The sequence below is a fragment of the Protomyctophum bolini genome (genome assembly GCF_963924005.1).
Source record: "Protomyctophum bolini genome assembly, chromosome: 19".
Taxonomy (NCBI): Eukaryota; Metazoa; Chordata; class Actinopteri; order Myctophiformes; family Myctophidae; genus Protomyctophum; species Protomyctophum bolini.
Genome location: NC_137880.1, coordinates 13,647,464 through 13,670,563, shown reverse-complemented (window position 1 = coordinate 13,670,563; position 23,100 = coordinate 13,647,464). Strand labels below are relative to the sequence as shown.

Sequence of the window (23,100 nt, the reverse complement as noted above, 5' to 3'; positions counted from 1 at the left end):
GCTACAGGTTGAGGCTTTAACGGCATCGGCATATATCTTAGTCTTACCTAGCGATTGTCTGACCAAAAGTGATTCTTTATTTTACACTACCAATGATGTATGTGTTGTATTGTATTGTATACCTTGCATACATGAAATAACAAGGCACAACATCTTCAAATCCAAATGGCCACTTGAGTGAAAAAATGTTAAAATGACATGCTTTGGGTAATTTTGTGATCGATTAGTGAAAGTCTTACAGCAACGTTGTGGGTCTATGTTTAGGTTAATCGCACAGACCTGTATTAAACAGAATATCCAAAATACTGAACTATATTAAATAATTACCAAGGTAGCGTTTTTTTTTTTTTTTGTGTGTGCGTGTGTGTGTGTGTGTGTGTGCGCGCGCGCGCGTGTGTGAAATTTGTGTTTATGGGGGGAAATGTGAATAAACATGTTTTTTGTATTGTTTTTTTTAAGTTAGCGTAAATGTATGTTCCGTAGCACGACGGTGTCGCACGTCGAAAATAACAGATGTACAAGCTCACGACAGCTGTGAGCTTGTAGATCGATCTGCTATTTTCTTTACGCGACTTCCGTTTCCTTTGTAGTTCTGTAAAGTTAACTACCGTTCTTCGCACATAGTACGTCCGGTGTAGCGGTGGACTACACGCCTGTCTACTAAAAGCTCTTCGGTGAAATTAAAATTGTGTATTTTATCATAGTTGTCATCATAAAATAGTTATTATGATATATAACAGGTTTAATAGTTACACACACTCACACAGACACTACCAATATTTTGAAAAATCGGAAGGAAGCATTCTTTTAGTTTTGTCGTGGTAAACGGAAACGTCAATGAGTTACACAGTACACACACAAGTAGCCGCTTCCATACACACTGCAGTGCAGATTAGATGTTAACTAATATTCAATAAGCTGTTTGTGGCGTAAAACCAAACAAACGCATATACACAGTGATGTCGCTTTCAACAGCACGATCCTTCCTGTCAGAGGCTGGTTATGGAGAACAAGAACTGGACGCAAACTCTGCTCTTATGGAGCTGGACAAAGGTGTGTGTGTGTGTGTGTGTGTGTGTGTGTGTGTGTGGAGCATCTGAGACAAGCTTAAAACCCCGAGTATGTACAAATTGTTCTGTGATTTGCCGTGTCCCATTTAGAACTTTATACGTACATACGTACGTAGCCTTTGCCGGGTTTGCCCTTTGTTATTATTATTCATCAATGTTAATAATTAGGTTTATGGCACAACATACTACTGGTAAATGAATTGTGAATGAATTAATGAATGACTGTCCACTGCAGGGTTGAGATCAGGGAAGCTGGGAGAGCAGTGCGAGGCGGTGGTGCTCTTCCCCAAACTCTTCCACAAGTATCCTTTCCCCATCCTCATCAACTCAGCCTTCCTCAAGCTGGCAGACATCTTCAGACTCGGGTATGGAAATGGAAACTGATGATGTTTGCCTTAAAGTTTGACCTCTTTAATACAGAGGAAAAAAAACTGTCCTCTTTGCGCATGTCAGTCCAATCCCCATACTGTAGGTGCAAGAAAATGTCCTTGTGGGAAAGGTGTGGGTGTGCCACTGTGCCTTCCACACACATTGAATTCAATTCAATCAGTAGGAACCCATTTTTATTTTGATGTAACCTTTATTTAACCAGTAAAATCTCTCTCTTTTACAAGTGGGAACTGGCCAAGAGGCAGAAATAAAAATTACACTTCAATCGTCAATGTTACATTTTGAATCAGCAAATACAACATCCATAATAATACACCTTAAAGTACCTATGCATAAATACAACAAGTCACCTGTCCTACTTTTTAGTAGCAGGGCAAAGTACACCATATACACGATCTGAACCGATATAATAAATATATAGGCATAAACATTCATTAATTTCGCGACCACACCGTCAGTGTCCCGACCCAAACTTTTGGAACCCCTGCTGTAGATAAAGTTGCGACCTCCTGATAAATTTTGTTTTGTTTTTATAGGAACAACTTCCTGCGCCTGTGTGTGTTGAAGGTGACCCAGCAGAGCGAGAAGCACTTGGAGAAGATCCTAAACGTTGATGAGTTTGTCAAAAGGGTGTTTTCTGTCATCCACAGCAACGACCCCGTGGCCAGAGCCATCACTCTGAGGTAGGTCGATGTCACGTGAACATCATAGCCTATAACACAACAAAATAAAGACATGTAACGCTCTTACTGAAAACAAGCAACCCATGAAATTACATGCCATCAAGGTTATTCAGGTCGGTGCATTGGTCACAATTTGATTAAGGTGTTTGAAGGTGCTGCTGTATGTACGGTTCCATCCAACTTCTAAATGTTATCCATGTGTGTGTACGCTACTGTACTGTGAACTGCGCAGTGTATGTGTATAAGTATCCTTTTACAGAATCTCTGTATCTTTCTTGTCCTTTGGTGTTGGTCGGATTTAGGATGCTTGGCAGTCTGGCCTCCATCATCCCAGAGAGGAAGAACGCCCACCACAGCATTCGCCAAAGTCTGGATTCTCACGACAACGTAGAAGTGGAGGCGGCCATATTCGCTGCTGCCAGCTTCTCTGCACAGTCAAAGTAAAGTGTACAGCTGTGTATATAACATCTGGGGCAACCCGCAACGCGCTGTTGGCCTATATATCGGCTCTTTTCGGCATGCGACACCGTAGTGTGACGGAGTAATAATCCATTTATTGCATTTAATTAAATTCTGTATCATTGCTGTTGGCAACAGATATTTTAAGAGGCTTTTGTTATGTTGTTTTTCTTTCAATGATTTTAGGGACTTTGCAGCTGGCATTTGCAACAAGATCAGTGAGATGATTCAAGGTAAATACAAAAAGGAAACATTCTTAACATTGTTTACTTTGATAGAATAATCTCGGAGCGGCCGGGAACGAGGTGCCTTTTCATGCTCTAGTCTAGACTAGAGACCCCCGGGAGATGGATTGCTGAGTTGTCAAAAATGTCAATTTAGGTATTTAGCAAGGCAAAACACAAGGTAATACACCAAATGCATAGATATAGTAATCTAGGATCATGGGTAAATCAAGGACCTAACATCAGTCTAATGGTATAATCTCCCCAAAAGCGGTGTAGCTCTACTGTCGAGACAGACATGCAGGTGTTGGTTTTGAGTTGTTCAGGTGATCATTCATTCATCACAATAAGCCCCAGGTTATGATAGTTTTGGATTTTTCATTTTAGTTTAGTTTTAGGTTTTATTTATTTATTATTATTTATCCCCCCCCCCCCCCCCCCCCCCCATCTCCTCCACCCCCAGGGTTGGACACCCCCGTGGACCTGAAGCTGAAACTAATCCCAGTGATGCAGCACATGTACCACGATGCCAGCCTGGCGTCCAGCAGCAGGGAGCTGCTCCAGCGGCTGGTCAACTCGTACCCGTCCACCCGCATGGTCATCGTCACCCTGCACACCTTCACCCAGCTGGCGGCCTCCTCTCTCATCGACATCCCTAAGCAGGTACTGGGACATGGTGGTCGGGTCCCTAGGATGAGCCAGGCAGACGCGGCTCCTGATTGGCTGAAACGGGGGTAGGGAGGACCACAGGGGGACTATGGTTGATTTTTAAACAAGCATTGTGAGCTTGTAGAGTTGCTATTTTGAAGAGATTTGTATACATTTGAAAACTTATGAAACTGGACATTCTGCATAATGCATACTTTCTACTTTTGTACTTTTACTCAAGCATATTTTGAGTTCCGGACTTTTAGTTGTAAGAGTATTTCTACATGGCAATATTGATACTTTTATTTCGTTTTTTTGTTTAACTTGTAGTATATTTGATTTGTCCCCTTTCAGTTGCAGCTTCTCCTTCAGTACCTGAAAGACGACCCCCGGAGAGCTGTGAAGAGACTGGCAGTCCAGGACCTGAAGCTCTTGGCCAAGAAGGCTCCTCACCTCTGGCTCAGAGGAAACACTCAGGTGGCCTTTACAGAACAACACAATGTTGTGTTTGGAATATTAACGCTTCTTCTTTATCTTTATTTGTGACAATGTGAGGTACCTTATGCCTTCTGGGGGGAGAGGGGGCTTCTATTTTGAAAGAAAATAAACCTGAACCTGAAAATAATACATTTTCAGGTCTGGATAACAATTTAATCCAATCAGGAGAGAGAAGTTGGCCAACATTTTGGCTGGTGGATGGTGTTGGTGTGATGGTGAAATGTCAGACTCAGCTGTGTGCCAACAATTGCAGATATGTGAGCTTGTAGATCGGCTATTTTTGGAGAGTGACTCCTGCACACAACCAAATATACAATTACTCGTCTTTTAGTTCTACTGGATCTCTTCTCCAGTAGTCCCTCCTTTACATTTTCGTCTAGCTTTTATTTGTTGACAAAATTGTCAATATACTGTATTTAGTCTTAGTTTTAGTCGTCATAGCTTAGATTTGATTTAGTTTTCGTCAGTGAATTTCGTCGAAATCAACACTGACTTGTGCCAACCCTAGTAATGAATGAGATGTTTTGAACCTTTGTGTTGCAGACGCTGTGTGAGTGTGCTCTGACCAGCCCATACATCAGCTTGAAGCTGGGAATGTTGGCTGTCCTCTCCCAGCTCTCTGGTGCCATCGCCATCAAGCAGTACTTCAGCCCTGTTACAGGTACTGTGATGCAAACCGGGGGTCCCCAAATTACTTTGGGGGGGATGATTAGCTTAATGTTCAACATAGTTTTCTCACTCAACAGTAAACAAACATACAGTGTGTATAAAGGATATCTGCACATTTCTAAAGTGACAATTTAAGGACTTTTAAAACCTTTTTAACACCTCTGAAATGTATGCAGGGTACCTACAAAATAAATATAACTATAACTTGATAATGTCTTATATCAAAACCAATTTTTGTTTAATTTAAATTGTCACACGGTATGTCTTTAATTATAATAATATAACCTAACCTTGGTAGGTAGAGAGTGCGGTTGCAAAAATGAAACATACTTGTTTTTATATCGTCTCTGTCGGGGTGGAAAATACATACTTTTCAGGATTAAAATTCAGAAATGGCAGAACCACAAGCAGAACACGGGCACATTCTTCTTCTTTTCTTCTTCGTCTTCTTCAGCTTCTTCTTCTCCTCCTCTTCCTCAGGCAGCACTTCGGTTCCTCCTCGGCAGACCGACCTGGTGAAGCTGGCGCAGGAATGCTGTTACCATAGCAACCTGGCGGTGGCAGCGCACGGCGTCCTCCTTCTCACCAACATCACCATTTCCTGTCAAGACAAAGGTTGGCTACATACATACAGCACACACTGTGTAACCACTTTAAACCTGGCAGCCTTATATTGGGCATGTCATTACAAAAATTTGAAGTTCAAGAATTTGGAAAGGGCTTCAAAATGTTTAAAAGAGAAATTGCAGATCTACAAGTTCACATGTCACATCGAGCACACACCGTAAAAAAGAAAACTCGGGGGAACAAACTCAGTAAACGTTTTTACCATTTTAAAGAGTCCTGGAAAAATAGGAGCTCTACAAGCTCAGGTGACGCGTTGAGAGCTATTTGAGCAGCTATCCCCGCTATCCGTCACATGAGATATAAAAACAATATTGCAAAAATAGCAGATCTGTCATCGATCGAATGGCGTTTGGCGCTGGTAGATCGATTTCATTTGATTACCATGAAGACCGAACACGGTGACCGAAACATTGCTTCTTCTTAAATAAATCTACTCCTGTACTGTGCAGTTGGGCAGTGTGGGGGACTGGGGGTGTATATCTTATTATACAGTAGATGTGCCTACACACCTGCTCTTAAAGCTTTTATTCTACAGTGTGTGAAAGTAAATTTTTGTCTCCAGACATCGTGCAGTTGGAACAGGAGAGCCTGCTGGCAGTGCAGTGTCTGATGGTGCTCTGCAGTCAGGACCACAGTGCCAGTGCACACGCCACGCTCAAGGTGAGGACTGTTTACATGTCGTTGCTGGCAGGCAGAAACCTCTTATCTCCCTATTTTAACGTTTTGTGTTTTTATTTTGAAACCCTGTTCGCTGGAAATGAAGCCCATTTCTTGGTTCTCGTTCAGCCTGCTGTTCCCACTTCCCATTAATGGCCCAGCAGAAGTCACTATTTCACCTTCTACCGTTTGCAATACATAATAATCTCAATGTGTATCAATGAGGTTTTGGGAGAACTTCATACTTGATTTTATTACCTTAGTAAACCTTTTCATAAACACGCTGTGTTTTCAATCGCTAGTATTGCTAGTATTTTAAATCATCATCATGAGCGTTGAATAGGCTTAATTTACGGTCTAAAAACCAATAATTTTGTAATTTTTTCTTCTGCAGTCTATCAAATTTACGTCCTTCTTGATCATACTACAGCATCACACAAAAGTAGTAAATCTGCAAGGTCGAAAAGTGTTTAGAGCTTGTCAATCTGCTACTTTTGCCTTTTTTGAGTGGTGCAACCACTCCTACAATCAGCAATGTCCATGTACCTACCTACCTGTGTGTGTACCTGTGCACATGAGCCTGAGTATGTTACTGATTTATACCAGTAGGGGGCGGCAGAAACAGAGGGAGGGGTAGTGCTGTGTAATGAGAGAGAGAGAGAGAGAGAGGGGGGGGGGGGGGAGAGAGAGAGGGGGGGGGGGGGGAATTGCACCACTCAGTTCACACGTGTGTGATTTTTTATTTGAATCCTGAAAAGTAACAATTTTGGACATATGAGGTAATACTCATACTTACATACTTGATAATACGTCCCACACTGAAAATAGCAGATCTACAAGCTACACGTCACACTTTAACAGAGCTTTAAGTAGCATCATTGGGAAAACCTGTACAAGATGTACTGTTGTTTACCTGTACATCCACTCGATTACATCAAAACAAAGCACATGACCGAGAGGTCATTTTGACCCATTTATTGAGATTTTTAAGTTGATTATCTTTGCCCATGAAGCTTTCAGAAGCACATGCTACTTCTGTCACATTTTACTTCAGTCATGCTAACGGCATAAATAAACGATAAGCTTCACTTCTCAACCTTTCCTGTCAGACGACGCTCACCTCCCTGGTCCTGCTGCTGAAGAGTCGCCCGCACCTCAGCCAGGCGGCCGTGGACTTCCTGCTGTGCCAGCTGCACTCGGCCTGCGACTCGGCCCGTGTCCTCATGTGCCACGCCCTGTCGGCCATCGCCAGCCACCTGCCCGTGCTGGGAGACGGCATGCTGGGAGATCTGGTGGAACTCTACCGGGTGGCCAGCCACTCGTCCACCGACAAGCAGCAGGAACTCCTGGTGAGAGAGGCTCAATAATACGCCAGTCTTGTTACATGAAAATGTGTTTTATGTTACTAAAGAGCTGGAGAGAGACAGGGAAACCCATGTTACGGAACAAGGAGTGCTTTGTGGGGTTACTTGGAGTTAGCCGGTTTAGTTTGGGGATCCAGTGGTGTTAGATACTTTTGGCTTTTATTTTCATTGCTTCAATATTATTTAAAGTTAACTGGTTCCTGCTGGACAGTGATAATTTGTAAAACAAATGTCTTTTAAATACAAGTTTGGCTGCAATGTCATGTGTATTTATTTTATTATTATGTTTTCAATGTCCGTTTAGTTTAGGAGGAGGAGAAGACACTGGAGCAGCACGGACATTTCAAGCCTTTTAATTAGGTGCTAGTAAAAAAAAGAGACCTTACGGTCTTCATCAGAGTCATGAATGGCAGCATTTGGGCAGTGTTCAAATATACGGTAGGTATGGGCTGGGCTTTCAATGAGCCAATGAACAACAGCCATGTTACATGGTAGTAACCCCACTCTGCCAGCACATATTATGTTTTGTACTAGCACCTAATAAAAAAGGCTGGAAATGTCTGTGCTGCGCCAGTGTCCTCTCCTCCTCCTGCATCCGTTGTCCTTGTTCCTGTGACGCACCGGACCAGCCGCTTCAGGCTTGAGGCGCTTTGGTAGATGTACCGTAGGTAGTTTGAGTTTTAAGAGGCTTGGTTTTAGCCAGGTTTAGGGTTTTTTTCTTGGTTGTTTGACTCTGTAGGGTAAGTACAAATCCAAATTGACTACGATCAGCATGTCTTCATTGTTCTCTCCTGTCGGCTGCAGGTCTCCTTGGCCACGGTGATCTTCGTGGCGAGCCAGTCGTCTCTGTCGGCCGAAGTGAAGCTGATCATCAAACAGCAGCTGGAGAGCGTGGCCAACGGCTGGACAGTGTACCGCATCGCACGCCAAGCCTCTCGCATGGTGATTATATAACACCCCAAAACACACCCAACTGAAATAAGCAACCAGGTCTGGTAAAATGAGCCCAAAAGAAGCGACTATAGTTTCCTAAATGAGAAGAAGACCGCAAGGACCTTTTTTTCCCCCTTGTGTTTGACTCTGTTGCTGTTTATACATTCTGTCTAATAAACTATTCAGTCACTCAATCAAAAGGCCACATGAGCACATCTGTATACTGTACATTGGCTATTTGAAAATAGCCGATCTACCAGCAACACACAAATGTGTGTGGGAGGAATCAATTGGCATAAGGACTAAATTGGGGAGAAAAAAGGGTAAAAAGAACATCACAAAAGCATTTTGTTTCGGCCACTATTTTTCCATACTTGCTCCAGAGGGTCACAGGCACATTGCATATACTGTTCGGGCAGAAACCTCTTATCTTTGTATTTGAACAGTTTTTGTAATTAATGCCCTACTTCGTCATTCTATGTCACACAAAAGTTGTAAGCTATTTTTGCTATTTAATTCTTTTTGGAATCCTGAATTATTTTTTTTGCTATTTGTTTGGAAACCTGAAAAGTAAGAGTTTGTATTTCATTTCAAATGCATTTTGTTATACCTATGTTAAAGTTAAATACAAATATATTGGACATAAAAATGTCAACCAAACATCCATGAAAAAAACAATTCATCAAGTCAAATGTCTCCAGCTTCAAGTACATGGAGTCCATGTACTTGAAGCTGGAGACATTTGACTTGATGAAACTTTTTCTTTTAAAATATGATATAGGCAGCATTAACGTCATGGATGTTGCAGGGTTGCCACGAGTTCTCCAGCGAGCTGTACCAGAGCCTGCGCACCCGAGTGGCTTCGGAGCACTTCTACTTCTGGCTCAACAGCCTCAAGGAGTTCTCCCAGGCTGAGCACTGCCTGAGCCGCGTGGAGGACGGAGACTACAGCGACGCCATGACCGCCATCGCCGAGGCCCTGCGCTCCTACCAGAAGGGCATCGCCTCGCTCACAGTCAGTAAAGACTAAAGACCTTTTCATACTCCAGTATTAGGTGATGAGGAGGTAGGTGACCACCGAAACGGTGGTCGCCTTAATAATAATCAAAATCTACAATTTATATTATTATAAAACTTAAGACTGTAGCTAAAGATTTCACAACAATTGCAGTGGATTAAAAAGTACAATATTTGCCTCTGAGAAGTAGTACAAATAATACTGGATTTTAATCGCCCATGGTGTGTAGGTTGGTCTTGACTCTTGAGGGGTTTGAGACGGTTAGTGCTTGAAGGGCGGAGGTTGCCAGTCGAGGGTTGTAGGGAGACTATTGAGGTAGGGAGTTAGCAGGGATATCTTGTACTCGGTCTGGGAAGAGACAGGAAGCCAGTGGAGTGAACGGAGGATGTGTGATGTGTTGGTGTTTGCGCCCTCTCATCAGGACCCTAGTAGTGCTGTTCTGGACATACTGGATATTTTCAAGGCTCTTGTGAGGGATCCCAATGAGAAGTGCGTTACTTGCAGTAGTCCAACCTCAAGGAGACGAAGGCCAGTAGTGGAGTAATATAAAGCATTGAAAAATGGACATACTCAAGTCAAGTAAAATGATCTCAAAATTGTACATTTGCTTAGCCCATTTTGGGCGGGAACCCCTTTTGGCGTTAGCATTATGTTATGCTTTAAGCTATTGAAAAATAGCAGATCTACAAGCTCATAGCGCGCAGCTACGAGCTTGTAGGTCTGCTATTTTTGAAAAATCGACATAGAAACATAGCTTTTTCAGAAAACTGTCAGGATGTAGAAGACATTTTTAGAATCTGATCTCAGGTCAGAATGGCTTAGTTACATTCTGCCTACTACCCACCCCTCTGCTCCCGTGCAGGCTGCCAGCACCCCTCTGAGCCCGCTGGCGTTCCAGTGTGACTTTGTGAAGCTGCGCATCGACACGCTGCAGGCCCTGTCGCAGCTGCTGTGCACGTGCAACAGCCTGAAGACCAGCCCGCCTCCCGCCATCGCCACCACCGTGGCGCTCACCTCCGGCAACGAGCTGCAGCGATGCGGACGCATCTCCATGCAGGTGAGAATCCGCTAGTCCATGGATAACATAATCGGTGCCTAAGAGTAAGAACCAAGACCCGCCAAAATTCAATTTAGTCAACTAACTACACTGAAGGTAAAACATTTCAGATATTAAAATATGACTAACATTTCAAACACGAGACAGACAGCTCCCTGACAGCGCAACATGTTCACCCCAACGTCCCCTCAGGCTCAATAATGTAAACCTGGTAATTGAATTCTACACAGTTTACTGAGAGGACCAGGTGTGTTGATTTCGAATGATTGCTTAGGGTTTTCCTATCCTCCTTGTAAGTCACTTCTAGCCACTTTAATTACTTTCCTTTTATTGTGTGTGTGTGTGTGTGTGTGTGTGTGTGTGTGTGTGTGTGTGTAATTCATAAAATATGCAACAACATATTTCAGCAAACGTTTTATTAGAATTTATGTTCATAAATTGTCATTTCCTGGAGCTGAATATGATTAGCTCAGGGGTAGAGTGAACGGATAGAAACCGCAAGGTTCCCAGTTCAAACCCGGGCTCCCCCAGAGTTGGTGTCGAAGTGTCCTTGAGCAAGACTCTGAACCCCTAATTGCTCCCGATGAGCAGGTTGGTGCCTTGCATGGTTTCCTCCGGCATCGGTGTGTGAACGTGTGTGGGAATGGGTGAATGTAATGCACAATCTCTGTAAAGCGCCTTGGATAAAGGCGCTATATAAATGCACCATTAGTGATGTTATGTGAAGATGTCAACCTCATCCATGGTCAGAGCAGCATTCACTGAAGCAGTTCTTCCTTCTTTAGGTCTTTGTTAGCACTGAAATAAACAAATACAAGCCTTTAGTTGCGTCCATGGCAATGATAAAACCAGAAGAGCATGCCATCACACAAGTTGAGTCATTGAAAGGTACAGATCAAGGTTTCAGATCATTTGAAATGCTTACATTTGTAGACAACTCCTGCCCCTATTATCACAGTTGCTGAGGCTGCCATTGTGATCAAACAACCAGTAGAGAGTTGGAAACCTGACAGTTCAATCTCAACGTCTGTCGTAGTAAACCTTGCTCTCACACTCTCCCTGTAAAATGGAAAGAGAAGATCAACCCCTTTAAAGAATAATATTGCATGTATTAAAAGTATGTTCCACTCCTTTTAAAAGTATGTTTGACTTTGAGCCATTATTGTAATTCATATTGAATTCTTTTTAATTGTTTAATCCATATCTAGTAAAGCTTTGATCAAGAACTGCAACTATGTTTATCAAATATTACTTTTTTTGATTAATCAAATGATGTTTTACTTTTTATAATAACAAATTGATTAACCACTTAAAAATATTTTATATTTGTGTCGTGCGTCGCATTTTGGCACGCTGTGAGCTAGTAGATCAGCTAGTACACAGTTTCCCAAACAGTCACTAGTTTGGGTCCCGGGCAAACGTCTTCCCAAACAGTCACTAGTTTGGGTCCCGGGCAAACGTCTTCCCAAACAGTCACTAGTTTGGGTCCCGGGCAAACGTCTTCCCAAACAGTCACTAGTTTGGGTCCCGGGCAAACGTCTTCCCAAACAGTCACTAGTTTGGGTCCCGGGCAAACGTCTTCCCAAACAGTCACTAGTTTGGGTCCCGGGCAAACGTCTTCCCAAACAGTCACTAGTTTGGGTCCCGGGCAAACGTCTTCCCAAACAGTCACTAGTTTGGGTCCCGGGCAAACGTCTTCCCAAACAGTCACTAGTTTGGGTCCCAGGCAAACGTCTTCCCAAACAGTCACTAGTTTGGGTCCCGGGCAAACGTCTTCCCAAACAGTCACTAGTTTGGGTCCCGGGCAAACGTCTTCCCAAACAGTCACTAGTTTGGGTCCCGGGCAAACGTCTTCCCAAACAGTCACTAGTTTGGGTCCCGGGCAAACGTCTTCCCAAACAGTCACTAGTTTGGGTCCCGGGCAAACGTCTTCCCAAACAGTCACTAGTTTGGGTCCCGGGCAAACGTCTTCCCAAACAGTCACTAGTTTGGGTCCCGGGCAAACGTCTAATCTCTTTTTTTGGGTCTCGACCTGAAAGGTTTTGGAACCACTGAGCTAGTAGATCAGCTTTTTATTATTATTTGATTACATCAAATGGAATGTGAATGGCATTTTAGGGTAATAGAATTAGAAGGCAAATAAAAGTACAATTATTCTCCCATCTCATGATTCTCATCTCAAGTATATGCTATTCAGTTTTAATTTAATGTTGTTAATATCTATCTCCATCTAAATAATAATAATAATCACTTACATAGTCAGTGGCATCTTGAGCTCAGCAACTCTGTCCTCTGTAGTAGCGTGTGCTTATTATGTAGTTATGTATCCAACTTTATTCTGCACAACGGTGACAACACGCCCCAAAATTACTAAACTGATATACCTGATAAGGTACATCACGTGGTCTGAATGACCAGCACACGGCTATATCTCAGGTTCTGACGTTCACCAGAGGCGTGGCACTCCTGGCTATCCATTAAATTTAGAATTGATTTTAAGATTTAATTTTTTTTTAAAGCCTAAATGCACAGCACTGGCCCCCCTGTATTTATCAGTCCTAAGTAAGTAAGTCAATTTTATTTATAAATCACCTTTCTTAACAAGGTTACAAAGTGCTGTACAATGAACACAATCAAATCAATGAAATTATAACAGGACAGTGTAATGATGCAAGGAACAATAGAGTACAACAAGCAATAAGAACAACATAATCAAGAAGGTCAAATAACATCGGGAAAATGTTTCAGAAATAAAAACGTTTTCAACAAACTCATACAAATATTGACAGACTCAGCGTTTTTTAAAGTGAAAGGTAGGGCGTTCCATATCTCACCTCTCACCAGGACCTCTCATCTATGACATGAGAGACAAGCAGGCAGCTCTGCTGTTGTCTGGACGCATGTAGCCTATATTGAACTGCCAGTGGAGAGAGTGGGGGGCTGGGCCTCATGGACATGACACAAGCGTCAACGTGTCTCGGAAAACCATCGGAAGACCATGGTTATCTTGTGCCTGGGAGTTAGGTCTTGACGCAGCTTCTACTGTGGCTGAGAAGACCAGCACGTGTGAGGCAGGCTCGGCCGCAGATGACAGACATGATTATTGATATTGACTATGACAGATTGATTACAGCCTACATGATATTGTTGTCACTGTTGTACTGTACGTAATGCTCTCTCCTCTGCATGTTGTTTTTGCTCCTCCAGATGAAAGTGTGTATGGATGAGTTCAGGAGTCTGGCCACTCGCTACGCTGATCTGCACCGCTCATCGTTCGACGCAGATTGTGCCACCCTCCGCAACGTAGAGCTGTATCCTCTGGCTTACCTACTGTAGAACAGTGCTGTAAAGCGTTCTTGGGTTCATGAAAGGATCTAAATAATTTCAAGCTATTATTATTAACAATGTTCTGGTCATGGAACCCCAAATTTGTTTGTGCGAGGCACGCCAAGTTGTTTTGTTACAGTATTCCAAATTTTGGATAATAGGTGATCTGCAAGGTCCAGTGTTAAAATGCATCCTGCGGCTTTTGGGCGTCTTTTGGGTGGCAATACACTGCCAGATTTTGAACGATCATAAACAATTTTGAAATCTGGTAGCATCACATAAAATAATATATAATTTAATAACTAAAAATGATCACCTGCCACGAGGCTGGCTACCTCGCTCATCGATTTATTATTATTAAAGCAACATAGGCCTAATACGTACATATTTAAAGTTTTTATGATCATGCACGGTCTGAATTAACTTAGTCACGGTGTGTTGTCTGCAGTCTAGAGCCAACAACATTATCTATCTACTGTAGATAAGGCATGAACTTGCTTAATGATTGTTCGGTTCTTTTGAGTTTTGATTTAAAAACAAGTAATGTTTATGGACATGTTCAGAGCGTCACTCATTACATTCTGATATGTCATCAGGAGCACACAGCCCGTTGGTTTATGACTGTTCGGAGGGCTTAATCTACTACTTCTAACAGTAAACTTTACTACCAAAACTCAAAAGAACCGAACAATGATCATTGATTACCGGTATAATATCGCAACAGCAGTTAGAATTAAGATAACCTAAGCCGTCATGTTATGATACAGGCCTACTGTGTAGGTCTGTCGGATCATGGAGGGAGATAACTACAGTTAACTCAAGACAGTGAATCAAGCAGTGTGAAGAGGAATACCAACAACCTCTCCCTTTTACCCAATCATTCTGTCCGTTTACTCTGCTGCGTCACTTTTGAGAAATCCAAACAAACCACTTCAATGTGGACATTGTGTATAATTTTGTCAACAATCTCTTCTTATTTGGAGGATAATATGAGTTCACGTTGACACTTGTGTCATGTCCATGAGGCCCAGCCCCCCACTCTCTCCACTGGCAGTTCAATATAGGCTACATGCGTCTTAACGGGCTGATATTTATCATACGGTATGTTAACTCCTTTTGCTGGGAACCCCCTGGACCCCTTGGGGGACACCATTTTGAGAACCACTTCCTACTTAACCACCTGTCCAGACAACAGCAGAGCTGCCTGCTTGTCTCTCATGTCATAGAAGCGCTTGTCCTGGACCCCCAGTCAGCCAGGTGAGATTGAGTGACCGTAGCACATTCTCTCTTTCATTTCATGGACCCCCAGTTTGATATGCATCTGGCCTCCGGACCCCCCATTTGTACTGTACCCCTGAGAGTTACAGTCTCTGGGGGGTCCAAATGGTTCTGTGGCACTCCTATACTTGCCCTACAAAGCCAAAGTACAGTAACTACGCAAACAATTTAACGGATAAACGGAACGGGTTTAAAAGCGTTTCAATTGGTCAGCCAAATGGGTTATCGCCATTATAAGAGATTTAATTGTGTATCCCCCAAAATTCCGATGGCTAATTTCACCTTTGGGACAGACAAATAAGTTGGTGTGTCCAAAAACGTTGTTACTGCACTTTGGCTTTGTAGGGCAGTGTAGGTTCTGGGTTCAAGCCAAGGTGTTTATTGTCACATAATGTATACATAGAGCATTATTTGAAGTATTATAGTTATTGCATGTTTTGTAATGATAATCAAAATCTTTTGAATCATGGTCAATCTCGCCAGAATCACCCTCGATTCCACAGGGAGAAGGTTAATCTCCCTGAACTGGATCCTGCCAACATTACATCTATACAGTAGGACCTAAACCTAGTATGACAAAAACATATGTTCCTATGTCAGTGGTGCTCAAACCTTTTCATGTCAAGGACCCCCAAAACTATATGTATTTGGCCGCCGATGCCAATCTAAAAGTTCTAGTTCAAATATTTGCTTTAATCAGTGGCCCTACTCGCCTTAAGAGAATGGCCTCTTTATTGACAAGGACAGCATATTGGCGCCAACCCTCGACAATTCCTAGCTCACGTTCTCCGGAGATGCTGATGATCTGTGTGTGAGACATCAGAAATGCAGAGTCATGTACAAATAGATGACGTGGTTGAAAACGGATGGTCTCCTCTGTCCCTGTGATGTAGTTTTCAGGAGTTGGGCGGCACTCTGGGCTCAGTGCAGACGGAGAGCGAGTACGAGAGACGCATGATGTCTGTGTTCAACCACGTTCTGGAGGAGGTGGAGGGCCTGAGCAAGAAGCATCCTCCTGTCTCCTACCTGGTAAGAACCACTATGGGGCTCCCCCAGAGTTAAGGTGGTTGCACACTGGACGCGTTGTTCGGAAAACCGATGGAAAAACACAGCAAAAAATCCGAGTTCAGTGTGCAAGGACCTTTAGTGTCAAAGTGACCTTAGGCTAAGCAAGACTTGCTCCGGATGAGGTTGGTGCCTTGCATGGTATCCTCCGCCATCATAATGCACAACAAAGCACCTTGGATAAAGGCGTTTTGTGTAATTTATCATTTATCACTCACACTGTCCATTATCTTCTTACACTACTGTATATTCCATTGACTACTTTTTTAAATGTATAGAATAATCAAGAAGGGCAGGGTTTTTGTGGATCATTTTTGAAATAAATAAAATCAAGAAATTGACATGAAAACAAACCAAATTCTAATAGATTTAAAAGAAAATCAACCAAATTAATTTATCAGGAAAAAACATTTCATGCTTCTAATGAATGATCATGCCTAAATACTGGAATGCCAGGATGAAAGTGGTTGACTGGACGGTCCATACAGTCTACAGCTCTACACTACTCGATTAATCGATTATTACCGATTATTTTATTGTAATAAATTCTGTTTTGTAATTGATTAAAATCGCTACGTTTGTTCAACCAGTGCACACCTAATTGTCAGTGTGATGTGTTTGCTTATCATTCAGCATACAGGTTGCCTGTGTGATGCTGTCATAGCCTTGCTCAAGGTGCCACTGTCATTCCAGAGGTATTTCTTCCAGAAGCTCCAGTCAACCAGCATTAAGGTAACTTATTTCAAAGTCCATCTATAGAGGGTATGCGCGTGGCAACATCATACCCAGAGGTTATGCGGGAACTACTACTTTCTGGCCTTGACAGTCTATACATCCAAACGTCCTATCCGATTGCATTAAACGGCGTTAAACTCACTTTGCCACTCTCTTCATGCATGTGCATACATACCCTCTATATTAAAATTGCCTAGGAGGGTGGTGGACGTCACAAACTTAACATGCATACTTGCGAGGCACTACATTGATCTGATCCTCACCAAACTTGGCACCAACACTGGTCAGGGGCCTGCCGTGGCAGTAGTTAGTTATTCCAGGGGCCACGCCAGGGGCCACAGGTGCACCACGTGCGTGCAGAACTTGTATCAATGGTTCGGGATGAAGTTAAAATAAAATAAAAGTTTACCACCGGGGGTAGACCCAATAGTTGAATGCTTGGCGTGCTTACCACAAACAAACGCCTTCCTCAGTGTGTCCTGGGTATGATTTCCGGCCCGATTGTTTGGTCTCTACTCTGTCTGCCATTCCTGTCTCTCTCTATCGCTGTCACCATCAAAGTAAAGCACAAATGCTAAAGGTTGCAGTATAGAGTAACAAAGTCCTAACGTCTTAGATTGCGTCATATAAGAACTGTGTTTACAAAAAAACGTGGCAGTGATGTCAGACTTGGGTGACTCAGTATTGTTTTTGCTTTTAGCTGGCCCTGTCCCCGTCCCCGCGGACCCCCAGCGAGCCCATCCCCGTGCAGAGCAGTCAGCAGTTGACCCTGAAGGTGGAGGGGGTGGTGCAGCATGGATCCACCCCGGGACTCTTCAGGAAGATCCAGTCGGTGTGTCTGAACGCCACGTCCACTCTGCAGAGCAAGACCCAGCCCGACTTCAAGGTACACTACACACACTACACACCGGGACCCATTTGTGGGTCAGGGACACATTTTTATGAGTCCATTCTATTTTTTTGTTTCCTACATTTTGTTTTTAATTATTAAAAGAAAGAAAGAAATCCCCAAAAAGATTTTCATGAATTAAAAACAAAGATTCAGGGCTAATTTTTTTCAGCAATCTTGTGAGGAAATCCAAGAAAAATCTAAGAATTCCCATAAATTAGAAAACAAATCTGTTTAAGAAGTAATGAAAATAGCCGTTCTGCAAGCTCACAACAACCTCCCCCCCCACCACCACCCCTGCATTCCAGATTCCACTGGACACCAAGACCAATGAGATGGAGCAGCGGGTGGAACCCCACAACGACTACTTCAGCACCCAATTCCTGCTCAACTTCTCCGTACTGGGCACGCACGCCGTCACCGTGGAGGCGTCTGTGGTGGACGAGAGCGGCGTGGAGTGGAAGACCGGGCCCAGGACCACCGTGTCGGTCAAGTCCCTGGAGGACCCCTACTCCCAGCAGCTGCGGCACCAGCAGCAGCAGCAGCAGCAGCAGCAGCAGCAGCAGCAGCAACAGCAGCAACAGCAGCAACAGGCCCAGCCTGCTCCCCAGCAGCGCAGCCCCTACGCACGCTTCTAAAAGCGGTGGCTTCTCAAAACGTTTTCATGTCGAGGAACGATCCCACAAAATTACAGCCATTATTAAGACCTGAGGCCAATTCTACAAAATATGCCGTGGACCCCCTCATCTGAAAATGTTTTCTGGCAAGGACCCTCAGAAGAGAAGATTTGTGTTAAAAAAACACTTTCTCAAGATTAAAAAGAAAAGTTCAAAAATGGCAGTACAAGCTATTACCTAGTAGATCTGTTTTTGAATAGCCAACGCTAATATCTCAAATTTAAATTACACATACCATAACCGTATGCTTTCCCGGTTTTAATGTAAATTTAAAGTACATTTGGCCGTGGACACCCAATCTGAAAACATTTTGTGTCAGGGACTCTCCTTATATTCCACGTTTGTCTGAAATTTGTCAAGATTTTCTTTTCTTTTTATATCCGATGTATATAGAGTTAAAGTGGTTTAACTGATTTTGATGCTATGTTAACTAATGTTGCCACTTAGAACCCCCCTCAACGTTTTTGACGGGGACGTCATTGTGGCTCAGCAGGTAAAGCGTCCACTTGAGAAAGCGACGGTTCCCAGTTCGATCCCAGGCTCCCCTGCCATAAGAAAAAAACCATAGACTTTGTCTCTCATTGTTTGCTATGAGATGTATAAAATAAAATGTGTAATCTTTAAAGGAAATAATTGTTGTCTTTTTGAATACCTGGAGCATTATAAAGAGTAAATTACAGAAGCCAAATTTCAACCTATCTTCATCTAATTGGTCCTCACCAATACTCATAAGATGGCACCATTTCTGTCCACTCACTCATTAGTGGGTTGTGGACTGTTCAGAAACCTGGTTATTACAGTGACATAATCGATGAGGATTCCAAACTAATTAGAGCGACAGCCTTTCTCTTCCTCGAAAATTAGCAAGATTTACGTTAATTGCAATTCAATTATTTTAATGTATGAAATCCATTAAAATGACCACTGGTGATGTCATATTAGATTAAGGTTTCTGACCTGTCACAAATGAGAGACAAGGTGAGCAGACAAATGTTGCTGCCTGTCTTATATTGTGCATTAGTGACTGAGGACCAATTATATGAAGGTAAGGTTTAAAATGTGTGAAATGCTCTTTAAATGTTAGACTGATCTCTGACTGGATAAGTGAACCAACTAGGCTAGTTGTATTGCTCTCTGCTCACTTGCTCCTCAAACCTCCCAAGTTGACAAGCTGATGTGCAACATCTGTGGTTTCTGGTTTGATGGTAAACTCCGCCATCTTGTGGCAAAGTAAAGAAACTGCAGTGCCATACGATTTCATCTAGTAGTAGGTTATACAAAAACTTTCACCTGACTTTTAACTAGACATATTTATCATTGCATTCACTTCTAAATAAAACCAAGTTATTTCTGTCTGCCTATTTATCTTAAACCTACTGGAATAGGCTAGTCTATTTCTCATTATCCACTATGGATTGACTGTCCATGTATTTACATAATTACTGTGGTTATATTATTTATTTAGGCCTACTAGCCTCACTTTCACTTCCACTTTGACTAAGGCCTACTAATACCACTGTTAATATACTGTCAGTGTACCAGGACTACTTTTAAATAAGCCTTAGCCTACCTGTTACAACCACTGTTGTTTAATATACTGGTAATGTACTGATATTAGGCTACTTTTATATTTACACCTAAGAGCTCATAGAATAGAGAATGCTAATCCCAGGCAGTTCAATTGCCAAGCAATTCATCAAAATTATTAGGAAATAGGCAAACTATCATCACATGATGAGCTTGTAGATCAGCTATTTTCAAATAGACAAAGTATAAAATAGACTTGATTAATTTATGGTCTGTTAAAACTGGTAGCCAAAGTAAGCAGTCAAGTGGAGTAAAATGTATCTTTTTCACCTTGCTAAGTTGCTCTGAATAAGGGTGACTGTTGAATGCCTAAAATAATTACATGAGACCTTTGCTAGTTCACTACTGACATTGTCTGAGCTCTGAGTTCCTGGAAACAAAAGTAATTAAAATCATCTCTGCTTGTCAGCCACAATTCAACACATTTAAGACTAGCTTTTACCTCTGAGCCAAGTGCCTTTAAAATAATCCTTAACACAGCAGAAAACCATTTTAGTAATAAACTGAGTGAAAAGTTTAGTATTGTCATTTAACAGGCATAAGTCTAAGGTTTGGATAGACAGTACGTCAGACATTCAACACCATTAAAAACAAGTCGTACCATTTAGACTAGAGCAAAGATTCAACTGCTGAAACCCTTGGTCAACAGAAGCTAACAGGCTGATGATACAATAACAAACACTGTTAATAAGACAAAATATAGTTTTAATGAATATGAATGAATAAAAGATTATTTACATGGATATTTACAAATGAGGCCACATTGTGGGGTGAAAGTGTGGATGGGGAAAACGACAACAATCAGCATGGGAGCAGAGGAGCAGCCAGCATGTCCAAGACGGGGGAATGCAACTCCGGAAGGAGGGCGACGCTCATCAGCATGGTCCCCGAATATTTGCTCTTGACGACCTAGTGGAGAGGGAAAAGTACCATTAGTATCGATTTAAACATTCCCATCTTACTCCGACTTCCAAATGCCTTTGTTTGCCAACTCACCTGGAACTCCGTTCTCCCCTCGTTGACGAAAACAACATTCTTGGCAATGTGTTGCATGATTGGCACCAGGTGAGTCTCATCATATGTTGTGTAGTGCCGCTCTGCTGGAGTCTGTAACACACAAAGCAAAAACAACTAGAACCAAAAGCTGTCAAGCTAGCTATGTAATAAATAATATCAAATATCTATACTAAGCAGTGGTGGAAAAAGTATTCAAATGTTTTACTTGAGTAAAATATCAATACTGCAATATAGAAAAATACTCCATTACAAGTAAAAGGTGGTTAATGTATGTTTTGTAATAATAATCTAAATCTACAAAGTAAGTTTTCAAATAAATCTAGTGGAGTAAAAGTAAATATTTGGATCCGAGATGTAGTGGAAGTGGAGTAAAAGTATTGGAAATTGGAAATACTCAAGTAAAGGACAAATACATGAAAATTGTACTTTCCACCACTGAATATACGCCAACATATACAGTATGCATGTCCCCCCATTGATTCTAGTCAACTCACCCATGGCAGGCCATCCAGCAGCTGGGAGAGGCACAGTGAAGCAGCAGCGATTTCAGAGGGCCTGTAGTGAACCATGTCATAGTCCAGCAGGGTCAACTCCATCAGGTAGTTGGACAGCGCGAGTGTCTTCATAGTCAACTAGAATACACAAACAAAGAACAATATTGAAAACCTGCTTGCAATTTTTTTTCAAAATACTTGCTAATCACATGATATGAACCACATTCTAAGGCAGATTGACACTGACATTAAAAGTCTGGACACTCTTGACACTGAAGGCTGATTCATACTTTTTTTCGCACGACCATGGCATCTACAAGCTTACTACAAGTCACATTGAGGTTTGTGAAGTGTTTTAAGATCTGAGCCTGAGGCAAGTTGTCTTCTATATTTGTCTGAATACAAAACATTGTCAGTGGTAAATATCCGATTAGAGGAATAAAGCCTCAGTGCAGTCTGATCGCTACACTCAACACTGTGTATGTTAGCAAGTATGTGAACAGTGTGATAACTAGTAACTACACATTCTATATCGTGAACAGAGACTCACGTTTGCGGCCTTGGAAGCTCTCCTGAGGAAGCGCGACGGCACCGGGCGCCCCAGCTCAAAGTCGAGGGACGTCAGCATCACTTGCTCCATATCTCTAATCTGAGCGGGCGTGAAGGTGTTGTCTGTGATGTTGGCAAAGTCCTGGATCCTTGGTGTGTCTGTGCCCCACGCCTTCTCCTCGTACTTTGCGGCCAGCAGCATGGCAGTGACACCAACAAGCTGGAGCAGCTTTCGTGAAACTGGCTGAACCTGTAATACATCACAACAACGTATTAAAAGCTGAACAAATCAAAACACTAGAGCAGATCAAATGGCAAACACATTCAGAAGTTGCACTTACTTGCAGAAACCGGTCCAAGATGGAAACTGTCAGATACAGCGTCTCCTGCATCAGGTGGAATCTGGAACGGATCAGGATCAGCCAGCCGATGAGGAGAGATCGCATGTGCGCCGTTATGTCGCAGCCCTTCAAGTACCCGGGTCGCACAGCCTGCCGTACCTGTACAAACAAAACAATTCATTACACTCCTGCAAGACCACAGGTCACATAATGTAGTGAAGAAACATGCCTCTGGCATCACTTTACCTCTAAATCCATTAGATGTGCATATATGTCTTTGACATATTCAGAACACAGCTGGGGCATGTCTGAGTCCCCTGCATCAATGTCCATCACAGGTTCTGCGGGTTGTTCAGGAACTGTGGATGGAGCAACTTGCGGAGGTGCCTGAACGCTGGCCAGCTGTGGTGAGTTGACAACGGCTACTCTGTGATTCTGGTCCAAAGTTGTTTCAGTTGAAGGATTGGTCACTCCAGTCCTCTGAGAAGGAAGAAAATCAATAAATAATGATTAAAAGACATTCTTCTTCTGGGTTAAACTGTAGCTAATTTGTACGGTATATAGCTTAATCTAAAGTACTGTAATTAAGTAAAATGTGAATAATTCTTTACTTTAGTTGAGTGTTCACCATTTTCAGTACTTTTGCTTCTACTCCATTACATCCCAGTGGCAATATTGTACTTTTACTCCACTAAAATTCTTTGAAAACTGTATTATTACAAAACATACATTAACCACGTCAGCTCTATGCTGAATGCTATGTAGATACTCAATCTACAAGTTCACAAAGCTTCACTTCTTAGATCTGCTAATTGCAAAATGAGTACTTTTGCTTTCAGCACTT

At 42.4% G+C, this 23,100-nt stretch overlaps 1 protein-coding gene across 1 annotated transcript; it reads left to right on the top strand.

Annotated features, from left to right (window-relative positions):
- The first annotated feature begins 862 nt into the window (after positions 1 to 862).
- ints7 (integrator complex subunit 7) lies at positions 863 to 18,825 on the top strand. The gene is made up of 20 exons (XM_080790721.1): positions 863 to 1,053; positions 1,306 to 1,435; positions 1,997 to 2,143; positions 2,446 to 2,583; positions 2,789 to 2,835; positions 3,290 to 3,489; positions 3,829 to 3,951; positions 4,516 to 4,633; positions 5,122 to 5,256; positions 5,831 to 5,928; positions 7,035 to 7,274; positions 8,094 to 8,231; positions 9,031 to 9,237; positions 10,103 to 10,297; positions 13,505 to 13,608; positions 14,813 to 14,881; positions 15,796 to 15,931; positions 16,601 to 16,699; positions 17,403 to 17,588; positions 17,900 to 18,825. Exons 1-20 carry the CDS (start codon positions 960 to 962, stop codon positions 18,227 to 18,229), a joined length of 2,934 nt encoding a protein of 977 aa, XP_080646847.1. The 5' UTR covers positions 863 to 959; the 3' UTR covers positions 18,230 to 18,825.
- Positions 18,826 to 23,100: the final 4,275 nt, after the last annotated feature.